The sequence below is a fragment of the Chlorocebus sabaeus genome, chromosome 18 (assembly GCF_047675955.1).
Source record: "Chlorocebus sabaeus isolate Y175 chromosome 18, mChlSab1.0.hap1, whole genome shotgun sequence".
Classification (NCBI taxonomy): Eukaryota; Metazoa; Chordata; class Mammalia; order Primates; family Cercopithecidae; genus Chlorocebus; species Chlorocebus sabaeus.
In genome coordinates, this window is record NC_132921.1 from 16990294 (window position 1) to 17002598 (window position 12305).

At 42.8% G+C, this 12305-nt stretch overlaps 1 protein-coding gene and 1 pseudogene across 1 annotated transcript in view; both read left to right on the top strand.

Moving 5' to 3' along the window:
• Nucleotides 1-457: 457 nt before the first annotated feature.
• Nucleotides 458-12305, top strand: part of VPS4B (vacuolar protein sorting 4 homolog B) — a 33232-nt gene continuing 21384 nt past the window's right edge. Inside the window, exons 1-2 of the mRNA XM_008013864.3 lie at nucleotides 458-715; nucleotides 11430-11541. Coding sequence (XP_008012055.1) covers nucleotides 689-715; nucleotides 11430-11541 — 139 coding nt within the window. The 5' untranslated portion in view covers nucleotides 458-688. The remainder of the gene's footprint in view (nucleotides 716-11429; nucleotides 11542-12305) is intronic.
• On the top strand, nucleotides 6408-7776 carry LOC103244162 (26S proteasome regulatory subunit 8 pseudogene; annotated as a pseudogene).

Genomic DNA, 12305 nt, shown 5'->3' on the forward strand with positions numbered 1-12305 from the left:
GAGGGAGGAGCAGTCACAGGCCCAAAGCCCCCAGTCGGCGGGTCTTGGAAATGGATGAGTTTTTCACTCAAACGCTGCGAGGCAACAAGGCACGTGGATGAGGAGGGAAGGGAGCCAGGGCCAATAATTCATCTCAAAGTAAAAGACGTCCCTGGGGGTGGGGAAAAACAAACAAACAACAATAACAACAACAACAACAAAAAAAAACAAAGAAAAAAAACCAAAACCGGCTCTGTGCTTCCGCGCTTGCGCTATCCTAGGTCCGCCAGGCTGCCGCCCCGCCCCTAGGCCAGAGTCTCAGTGCGCCTGCGCCGAGCCCGACTTCCGCCAGGGCTCGATTGGGTTCTAGGCTACTTCTCCCCGCCTAGGGAGGGCCTGCGCTGTGGCGAGAGAAGGGTCTGGTGACTGGGTGCGCGCGTGCTGATGACGAAATCGGAAGTGCCCGGAGTAGAGGCGGGACCAGAACCTAGAGGGGCTCGGGATTGCGGAAGTTTGGTGGGGAGGGTCCGAGTGCTGGTGGAGAGAGTGTTGTCTGAAAACAAGTTCCGGAAGGGAGGCTGCTGCTCGCGGTCCGAGAACCACCGGCCTCCCCAGTTTGGGGGCTGTTAACCCCAGGCGCGGTTCGACGTCGCTGCTATTGACTCTTCTCGCCCCTCGTTCCCCTTGGGAACCGCCTGGGAACTCCGCCATGTCATCCACTTCGCCCAACCTCCAGGTATCATTGCTCATCTCTCGTCCCCCTAGGGAGCTGGGACCCAGGGGAGGCGCGAGAAGCGGGTGGGGGGCGGGGAGAAGGGAGGAAGCGGCCGCGCTTGTGGTCGGGAAGGAGGAGGGCGGGTCCGGGGACTTGCCGCAGGTGGGAGAGGGGCCCGTTTTTCAGCGGAAAGGTCTTTTCTGACCCGCTGTTGGGGTCTTCCGAGCCACTGACTTTGTGATACTCTTCCCTTTTGTTGGGTCTTCACGTCCCCAAACCAGCCAAGATCTGGGCAGGTCTCTCCAATCAGGGTTAAGGGAGAAAGAACGTAATTTTTGCAAAGCCCTGTTCTAGACCAGTTGAAAATAGAGTGGTCATAGTTCGATCTTAGTTTCTCAAGCTGACAGCAGACGCCTTCATTCTGAGCTGTCAGGTGAGTAGAAATATGGGAACAGACTAAGAATCTGAGATTACAGCCAGGCTACATACAGTCTCCGTGAAGTCATTGAATTTATGTACAGTCTCCTATGGCTCCCAGATTGTGGTGTGTAAGGTCGAGGAGTATTAAACTTCTGTGTGGCTCCAGTTCCCCTCTTCTACCGCAATGAGCACAGTGTTTTGTACGCAAATCATGGAATCTTAAGATTTTAGGCTTAATCGTTAGTCTTCTGTGGAATGGAATTCTTTCAGAAAAGAAATTCATGTAATGGTGTCTCCCATCCCTAGAATGGATCTAGGGTTTCAATGGAGTTTAGAATGTAATGTGGCTTAATGTAGAGGACTCCCAATCCAGTAAGTCAATAAGGGAAGAAAGTAGCCTAAAATACTTGTATTGAATCCCCGTCTTGGACTTCCGGTAGGTTGTTGAACAAGCATTTATTGGAGTGCCTGATAGAGGCATCAAAGGTAATGGAAGAACTCCTTAGTCCATGATAATTGATTCTGAAGAAAGACCACTCAAAGTAGACCCACTTAAACAGAGATTACAATTTCACGCATGCATACACAAAAAGAGTGGGAAAGGAGGCTTGCTTGGGACTTTCGTCTTGAAAATCGACCTAGAAGATTATGAAAATAATTGTTTTTTTAATCTTTCACAAATTAATTATATAATTGCAGCAGTGACTCATTTTGTAGAATAAGTCAAGTGTTGATTTGTCTGTGTCTTTTTCTTTTCTTTCTTTCTTTTTTTTTTTTTTTGAAAGGGAGTCTTGCTTTGTTGCTCAGGCTGGAGTGCAGTGGCTCGATCTCAGCTCACTACAACCTCCATCTCCCGGGTTCAAGCGATTCTCCTGCCTCGGCCTCCCGAGTAGCTGGGACTACAGTTGCCCACCACCACGCCTGGCTAATTTTTGTATTTTTAGTAGAGATGAGATTTCACCACGTTGACCCAGGCTGGCCTCCTGACCTCAGGTGATCCGCCCACCTCAGCCTCCCAGAGTGCTGGGATTACAGGCGTGAGCCACCGCCCCCGGCCGACTGTATCTTTTTCACCAAGGTTGTATTAAACTAAGATTCAGCAATCTTCTCGTGAGTTTTTTTTAGCTTTTTGTAGTCCTATTTGGAAAGGTTCTTTTCGGTAAACGTATTTGGAAAAAGCGTTGGTCATTTGGTAAAAGTGTTTTTCCCTTGAGTATTAAAGGTGACCCTTCTGAAGTGCCCATCTTGTCATTGTTGGCTTTTTAACAATTTTTATTTCACCACCTTTTCATTTGTCAGAGACTTTGCATGTGATTTTGATACTCTACAACATAATCTTCATCATTTGCAGGGTTTTTTTGTTGTTGTTTTGAGACAGTCTTGCTCTGTTGCCCATACTGGAGTGCAGCAGCATGATCTTGGCTGACTGCAACCTCCACCTCCCAGGTTCAAGTGATTCTCGTGCCTCAGCCTCCCAAGTAGCTAGGATTACAGGCACCTACCACCACGCCCAGCTAATTTTTTTCTATTTTTAGTAGGGACAGCATTTCATCATGTTGGCCGGGCTGGTCTTGAACTCCTGACCTCAAGTGATCCACCCGCCTTAGCCTCCCAAAGTGCTGAGATTACAGGTGTGAGCCACCGTGCCCAGCCCCAGAATGCATCATATTTGAATTGGACTGTTGGCTGTTCTTCAGTGAGTCAGCCAGAGGCTGACCAACATGAAAGGCATAATTGTTACTGTTAAGCAGGAGGGATCTTGAATTGTGATTTTGTTAGTGGTGGCTTCACATGTGTGCTTTCTCATTCAACCTTTTCAACCTTCTAACCTAGGAAATTTGGATTAATATCCATGTAATGGTTAACTTCGTGCTGAGCAAGGCAAAAATCCCTGTGGCCAGATGCTTATAATCTAACGAGGGAATGCAGATAACTAAAAATCAAGATTATGTAATAATGTAATAAAGCTACACAGTAGTCTCCACTTCTCTGTGGTTTTACTTTCCACAGTTTCAATAACCCACAGTTAACCTGGGTCCAAAAATTTTAAATGAAATATTCCAGAGTAAATAGTTCATAATTTTGAAACACTGTGTCACAAATGCCTGTGTCATTCACTTCACTTCATGTCCTCATGTAGGCATTTTATTATTTCACATGATCATAAGAAGGTTGAGAATAGTATAATAAGATGCTGAGAGAGATAAACCACATTCACATAACTTTTATTACAATATATTGTACCGGACAAGGAGGCAAGGTCTGTGTGATGACAGGCGGTGAGGGGCCAAATTAGGAGAGTATCCATTCAAATAAAGTGAAAAGGGTTGATCAGAGGAGAAAAATTGAAGATGGAGAAGAGTCAAGCTTGTATCTGCATTTTTTTTTTTCTTTTTTCTTTTTTTTTTTTTTGAGACGGAGTCTCACTCTATTGCCCAGGCAGGAGTGCAGTGGCATGATCTCGGCTTATGGTAACCTCCATCTCCTGGGTTCAAGCTGTTCTCCTGCCTCAGTGCCCCCAAGTAGCAACTGGGATTATAGGGATGCACCACCACACCCAGCTAAGTTTTGTATTTTTAGTAGAGACGGGGTTTCGCTATGTTGGCCAGGTGGGTCTCCAACTGCTGAACTCAGGTGATCCCCCCACCTCGGCCTCCCAAAGTTCTGAAATTACAGGCGTGAGCCACTGCTCCTGGCTGTATCTGCATTCTGAAAGGGAGCAGGAATAGTCTGGGTTTTCTCCCAGATTTCGGGGTTGGGTATCTGAGTTGGTAGCGATTGGTTCTGGGAATACAAAAGGAGAGATATTTGGGGCCAGGGCAAGGGAGCAAAATAATTTGGTTCTAAACTTGTTGAGTTTTAGTTGCTTGTGGAGACAATCAAATGGAAATGTTGGTGAATATTTGCATACGCATGTGTAGAACTAGGGAGAGTGAACTAGGCTGAAAATAAGGATTTGGGAATTATTAGCGTACAGGTGGCAGTAGAGGTTGTAGGCATACAGAGTCACATCCTGGAGAGTATACAGAGTAAGCCAAAACAAAGACCAAGGTAGAAATTCTATGGATTAGCGACATTTAAGGAGAGAGAAATGGGACCCTGGAAAAGAATTGTTAATCAAAAGTAAAACCAGGCCAGGCACGGTGGCTCACCTCTGTAATCCCAGCATTTTGGGAGGCCAAGGCAGGCGGATCGCTTGAGCTCTGGACTTCGAGACCAGTCTGGGCAACGTGGTGAAACCCCGTCTCTACAAAAATTAGCTGAGTGTGGTGGTGCATGCCTATAGTCCCAGCTACTCCAGAGGCTGAGGTGGGAGGATGGCTCGAGCCCAGGAGATGGAGGTTAAAGTGAGCTGTGATCACACCCCTGTACTTCAGCCTGGGTGACACAGTGAGACCCTGTCTAAAAAAAAAAAAAAAAAGACTAAAACTAGAAGAAAATGATGTCATGACAGCCAAGCAAGGAGACACTGTCAGGGTACTTGTTGTGTGTGTGAAGTGCTGTGGAGAGGGAGTGAGATAAGCATAAGATTTGGCTGTCAGGAGGCAGAAAGCATTGCTGTGTGAGAAATAGCAGATCAGGAAACTGGGATGAGTGTGGGTATTCGGGATTTTGATGTGGAGGCAAAGAGATCAGTGAGATGTAGACAGGGGAACCGAGGAGCTGAGGAGAGGTGGTGTGTAGTGTGTGTTCTGCAGATGTGAGTCTGAGATAGGACAACGCATTTTTCTGCTGAGGGAAAAAAGGAAAGGTTGGAGAGAACAGTTGATAGGCATGTCATTGATGGAGTAAATGTCAGCGGAGGAAGGTGGGGATCAGCTCCACAGCAGAGGAGAAAGAATTGGTCTCGACAGACAGGGCCTGGGACACCTTTTCTCCTGAGGCAGGTAATTGTAGAATTTACCCCATTTCTCAGGGTTTTCTGAGGTGGATGTATCTGGGTCTCCTAAGTGGAAAAGGACAATTCCACATGTTCCCAACCTTTATCCTTCCATATTGATAACTGGATCCTGACTGATCCTGGGTTGATACGTCATTCAGTCTTGTGTCAGACACTGTGGTAGACTCTGGGAATATAAAGAAGTGAAGACAATAGATATAACTGCTGTTCTCCTGGAGCTTACATTCTAACGGGAGAGAGAGGCCAATGAATGAAAAGAAAAACAAAAAAACCATGTGCGTGCTCTGAAACACACACGCGCGCACACACACACAAAGATCATCAGCCTTAGGGTCACTGCAAACCACGTAGGGTGGTGAGTCCCATCCCACACCTGATGAATATACTTCATTGTCACATACGAGAAGGAGAATCAATGAAGGAGACTGAGAAGGAGCTGCCAGAGCGGTGGGAGGAAAACCAGCCAAGTGGTAGTAGGGGGCTCAGCAGAGGACAGTGTCCAAGAAGGAGGAAATAATCAACTTTCAATGTCAGAAGATTGAGAAGACAGAGCTGGTGTTTGGATCTAGCATCCTAGAGAGCCTTTATAGGAGCCGTTTTATTATGTGATAACGGAAAGAGAATAGAGGCCACTCTGGTGAGATTTTTGACTCTAAAAGGTAGCAGAGAAACAGAACTAACACTGAACAGTGTTTTGTTATCAAATAAGACTTTTTAAAGGAGGGCTGTTTGTACGTTGATGGAAATATCTAGTGGAGAGAAATGTTAAGAATGACAGAAGTGAAGTAATTAAAAGGAAGAAGGTACTGAAAAAGGAGTAGGGGAATTTTTTTTTCATTCGTTAAACGATTTTGAGTACCTCTTGTATGCCAGCACCATTCTAGGCATGGGGAGCTCAAGGTGAAGTCGTGTCCTCATGGAGCCTACCTCCCTAAAGGATACAGCCAGTGGGTGAGTGTTCAGGTAAATATAATGACAGTAATAGGATGAGAGAGTGCAGCAGGGGCAGATAGCAGAGAGCAGGGATGAGGTACAGCCTTTTCTATAGCAAATTAGGGAGGGCCTCTCTGAGGACTTGCCATCTGAACTAGGACTGAAAAGGAGACATCTTGCATCTATCTGGGGAAAGGAAGGAAGAACATTCTAGGTGGAGGGGTCCAACTGCTCAGGCTGCCTGAGTGCAGGAGGATTCTAGGGTTCAGAGGAGAACCACACATAGCTAGGGCCCAGGTTATTTCAGACCTTTTAGGTCAGCTCTAGCATCAGGATTTTATTCTTTTCAATGGGAAGCCATCGAAGGTTGCCTTGTATGTTTTCAGGTAGCAAGGGTGGGAATAAACTGACCACTCATGAGGCTAGGTGGTAGTTTTGACATATATGATAGCAGATTGAACTAGGGTGTTAGCAAGGGACAGGGTGGAGGATTATATTCAGAGAGAGAATTAGCTCTGGCTGAAGAGGGAAGATAATGTTTGATGGACCAGAGCAGATAGAGCCGGAAGGGGGGAAGACAGGCAGCAGACTCTGCCAGTATTATCTGTCTGAGACTGAAGAACTGAAGAACTCCAGTCAGTTGTGAATGATAAGAGCCAATACCTCGAGAGGCTGCAGGCACAAAGGAATGAACTAAATGCAAAAGTTCACCTATTGCAGGAGGAGCTGCAGCTGCTGCCGGAACAGGGCTCCTGTATGAGGGAAGTAGTCCGGGCCATGGATATGGAGAAAGTGTTAGTCAAGGTATATCCCAAGGGCAAGTTTGTCTTAGATGTGGACAGAAACAGCGACATCAATGACGAGAGACCCAGTTGCCAGGTGGCGCTAAGAAATGATAGCTGCACACTGCACAGCATCGTACCCAACAAAGTAGACCCACTGGTGTCACCAATGATGGTGGAGAAGGTGCCAGCCTTGATTTAAGAGATGATTGGTGGACTGGACAAGCAGATTAAAGACATCAGAGAAGTGATCGAGCCGCCTGTTAAGCATCCCAAGCTCTTTGAAGCACTGGGTATCGCACAACCCAAGGTGGTCCTGCTGTATGGACCTCTAGGCACTGGGAAGACACTGTTTGCCTGGGTCGTGGCTCATCATATAGACTGTACTTTTGTTCATATCCCTGGCTCTGAATCGGTACAGAAATTCATCAGGGAAGGGCCAAGAATGGTGAGGGAGCTGTCTGTCATGGCATGAGGACCCGCCATCTATCATCAGCTCCGTCAGCTCCTCGCGGCTGGAGGTGGGTTGTGGAGGGGACAGTGAAGTGCACATCGTGCTGGAGCTGCTCAACCAGCTGGACAGCTTTGAGGCCACCAAGAAGATGGAGGTTATTGTGGACCGCTGCTTCACTCAGGGCACGGCAACAGAAAAATTGAATTCCAGCTGGACATTTTGAAGATCCATTCTCTGAAAAGGAACCTGACCCAGGGGATCAACCAGAGAAAAATTGCTGAGCTTTTGCCAGAGGCATCAGGGGCTGAAGTGAAAGTCATCTACAGAGAAGCCGCCATATATGCCCTGAGGGAACAGCGAGTCCATGTCACCCGGGAGGACTTTGAGATAGCAGTAGCCAGCATTTTGCAGAAGGATAGAGAGTAAAACATGTCCGTCAAGAAACTAATGGAAGTGCGTGGATGTCCTTTGTATGGATTGCTCTGGTAAAGCTTTCTAGAATGAAAAAATAAAATAATTAATTCTCCAGAATTAACCATAGAGACCATAGAAGACATGGTTAATTTTATTTCAAATGAAAAATGCCAACAGACATGGTTAATTTTATTTCAGATGAAAAATGTTAGCAGAAATAAGATTGAGATGGGGCATTCATCAGCGGAAAAAAAATAGATGTATATCCTCTTAATTCATCATCTTTGATTAAAGATTTAACATGTGCCACTCAGTACAGTGGCTACATGTGGCTATTTTAATTTTAATTACATAAATTCACTCCTTAGTCACACTAGCCACATTTCAAGTGCTCAGAAGCCGTATACAGACATTCTCATCAACAGGGAAAGGCTGGTTTAATTACTACTATGTTTGGAGCTAGATGCTTAAATAATACCCACTGCAATGTAAGAGATTTACTTACCTTAATAAAAATCAGTGTGGTGCCACAGTGAGGCCTGACTGAATGAGAGGAACAAGTGGCTGAAGAGGTGAGTGGCACAGCATTTCAAAATCACCTGAGAAGAAAATTATAGTTAGGATAAGAAAGAACTTATTTCTAGGCCAGGCACGGTGGCTCATGCCTGTTATCCCAGCACTTTGGGAGGCTGAGGCGGGTGGATCACCTGAAGTCAGGAGTTTGAAAACAGCCTGACCAACATGGTGAAACCCCATCTCTACCAAAAATACAAAAATTAGCCAAGTATGGTGGTGGGCACCTGTGATCCCAGCCACTGGGGAGGCTGAGGCAGGAGAATCGCATGAACCTGGGAGGCAGAGATTGCAGTGAGCCAAGATGGCGCCACTGCACTCCAGTCTGGGCGACAAGAGCGGCGAGACTCCATCTCAAAAAAAAATAAACAAGAAAACCAAACAAAACAAAAACAGAAAAGAAAAAGGATTTATTTCTGCTATGTAGCCTAACCACTGAGACTTTGAGATGCATTTTTTTTTTCTTTTTTGAGACAGAGTCTTGCTCTGTCACCCAGGCTAGAGTGCGGTGGCGTGATCTCAGCTCACTGCAACCTCCGTCTCCCGGATTCAAGCGATTCTCTTGACTCAGCCTCCCAATTACAGGTGCCTGGCTATTTTTTGTGTTTTTAGAGTTGGGGTTTCATTATATTGGCCAGGCTGGTCTGAAACTCCTGACCTCAAGTGATTCGCCTCCCAAACTGCTGGGATTACAGGCATGAGCCACCAGACCCAGCCGTGATGCATTTTTATATGGCCAGTCTCACCTAACCACCACTTGACTATGTGACTGCATGTTTTATATTCATATGCTAGCTGATAAAACTTTTGAAAATTTAGCTTTGAATTTAGGCTACTTGAACTGTGAGACACGTAACTATTACGTTTTATCAATTCTAAAATAAACCATTTCTTTTTCTTCCCTGCTGTAGTAGAGGAAGCATGGTCTTCCAGCGGACCTGTTCCTCCCAATTACAGATCTCAGCCCAGCCATGTCTAATCCATGCTCCACTGCCCCAGAATGTAATATTCTTCCACATAATTGGTTTTTTGCATTGTTTGAATGATTTTTTGGTTACGTTACGTACTTTTTAATATCTCTAACAACTTTTTTTTTTTTTTTTACTGACACCTATTTCTGTTGAATAGTTTTACGACCTAAATTAACCCAGTGGAATGTTTTAATAAATCATGTTTGCCCTTTATTTGTATGTGTCTGTGCATATTTTTAAAAATTAAATATATTTATTTATTTATTTATTTATTTGAGATGGAGTCTCGCTCTGTCTCCCAGGCTGGAGTGCAGTGGCATGATCTCGGCTCACTGCAACCTCTGCCGGATTCAAGCAATTCTCCTGCCTCAGTCTCCCAAGTAACTGGGACTACAGGCGCATGCCGCTATGCCTGGCCAATTTTTTGTATTTTAGTAGAGACGGGGTTTCACTGTGTTGTCCAGGCTGGTCGTGAACTCCTGAGCTCAGGAGAATTTTAGTTTGAGATAACTGTAGATTCACATGCAGTTGTAAGAAGTAACAGAGAATCCGGCCTTCCCTTTATCCAGTTGTCTCCAGGGGCAGCATCTTGTAGAACTGGGGCAATATCACAACCAGGATATTGACATTGATACATTCCACCACTCTTACTCATATTTTCCCAGTTTTACTTGTCCTCATGTGTTTTTATGTGTGTGGGTGTGGTTGTGTTTGTGTAGTTTTATCACATGAAGATATGTGTTACATTTTGAGAGTTCTTTATATATTCTGGATACTGGTTCTTTGTTAGATATGTTTTGCAAATATTTCTCCCAGTATATAGATTGTCTTTTCATCCTTTTAACAAAGTCTTTCAGAGAGCAAAAGTTTTGTCGTGAGGTCCAGTTACCGTTTTTTTCTTTTATATAGTATGCTTTTGATGTCAAATCTAAGAACTCTTTGCCCAGCCCCAGATCCTAAGATTTCCATGTTTTTTCTAAAAGTTTTTGCTGGGTGCAGTGGTGTGCACCTGTGGTCCTGCTACTTGGGGAGGCTGATGCAGGATGATCACTTGAGCCCAGGAGTTTGAGGCTAGCTTGGGCAACATAGTGAGATGGAGCCCTGTCTCAACAAAATAAATAAGAATAAAAATTTTGTAGTTTTACATTTAATTCTGTAATCCATTTTTGAGTTAATTTTTGCAGGAGGCATTAAGTTTAAGTCAGGATTCTTTTAGGTGTATGCTTATGGATGTCTAGTTCCTCTAGTACCACTTCTTCAAAAGCCTGACTCGGTGCCATTGACTGACTTTTTGCATCATTTTCAAAAATCTCTTGGCTTTATTAGTATGGATTTATTTCTGGGAGGTTTTAAAAAGAATTCCACAAAAGTAGTCCATGTTTTTTAGAAGATGTGAAAAAGTAGAAAATGAAAAATCTGTGAAGTTTTATCAAAGATAAGCTCTGTTAAATTTCCTTCCCATCTTTTTCCTGTGCTTTTTTTTTTTTTTTTTTTTGCTGTTGTTTCAAATAAATTCATGCTACATATAAAAAATTGTGTCCTGCTTTTTAAAAATGCCCATTATTAGCACTTTCCATGTTATTACAAATATTTCTTAATATTATTTTAGTGATCCTTTGATATTCTGTTTTGTGGCATCCTTATGATTTAGGTTTCCAGGTTTTGTTTTTGTTATTTAAAAGACCTCTCTGATTAATATCTTTGCTCAGTAAACCTTTAGTTAATTACTAGATTGAAATATATGAATGTTTTTCAGATTCTTGATATTTCATTGCCCCATTGCTTCTGAAGGGGTTTCACCCCATTTACATCTCCACTGTTGTTATATCTTTTAGATTAAAGCAGCATTTAATTTTTTAGAATTTCCCTAAATACTTCTTTAGTTTGAATTTTCAGATTCTGTGCTGGCTTCGGCAGCACATATACTAAAATTGTGAATTTTCAGATTCTATTATTTCTTGTTAGCCCCAAAATTAACTTTAGCTAAGTGAAAATTACATGTAAATGTTAGCGATTGGTACTAAAGTAATATTCAGTAACATTTATTCATATAACAAATGTAATTTGCATTTTATCAACTTGTAATTTATAATAAAATACAGTTGTGGGTTAGAAAAAATGATTTTTTTAGTTGTTTGTTTTTTACTTATTTTTGTTTGTTTTCTTTAACAGCCCAGCAGGCTAAGAAGCTTAAAAAAAAAAGAAACTAACTTTCAATATGATTATTTACTTCAAATTTATGTTTATGCTTTGATTTAAATGTTATTATTTTGCCTCCCTCAAACAGAAAGCGATAGATCTGGCTAGCAAAGCATCACAAGAAGACAAGGCTGGGAACTACGAAGAAGCCCTTCAGCTCTATCAGCATGCTGTGCAGTATTTTCTTCATGTCGTGAAATGTGAGGCCATTGGTTATATTTTATTTAAAAACACGAAAAGAAAAATTTATTCTATTTCATATCTTAAAAATTGAAATATAATGCCAGAAAATTCTAAACTATCCATTTGTTAAAAAAATTTTTTTAAAAAAGTCCACTTTCTTTCTAGTGATTTTTAAGTAATGAGACTTAGCTAGCAAATGTGACAGCCATCATAGTTATTACTTTGTATACTGAAACATCTTAAAATGTAGTATGGTCAGAGGAAAATAGATTGGGAGACATTTTATTTATGTCCTTACAGATATGTATTGCATGTTTACCATGTGGCAGGCACTGGGGATACAATAGAAAAAAATAGATAAAACTCAGCCTTCATGGCTTTTAAATGGAATGTAGTTGGATAATTGAAGATGTTCTTTTGAACTTCTCTCATTTAGTTTTGAGGTTTTATGTTAAAGTGAAACTAAGAATGAGTCATAACCTGTAAACTATGTGGGGCTCATCCCATCTACTGCATGTGTTGCCAAAGTTCACACTGAAAACAGCTCTGACAGAGGCCTTCATGTAGTAAAATTATGACACTGGTATTACACAGAATGTATGGGATTTCCATCACTTTACTCTTCTGAAATAAAGCTTTTGTAGACATTCATGGAAATGATTAATACTGCTTTCCTTCTATTTGTCTTTCTTATAATTGGGTTTGTGGAAGACAAGCAACTTTGAACTGTCTGCAAAAAATGTAAGGGAAGAGTGTGAAAGCTTCAGAATATTAAATAATT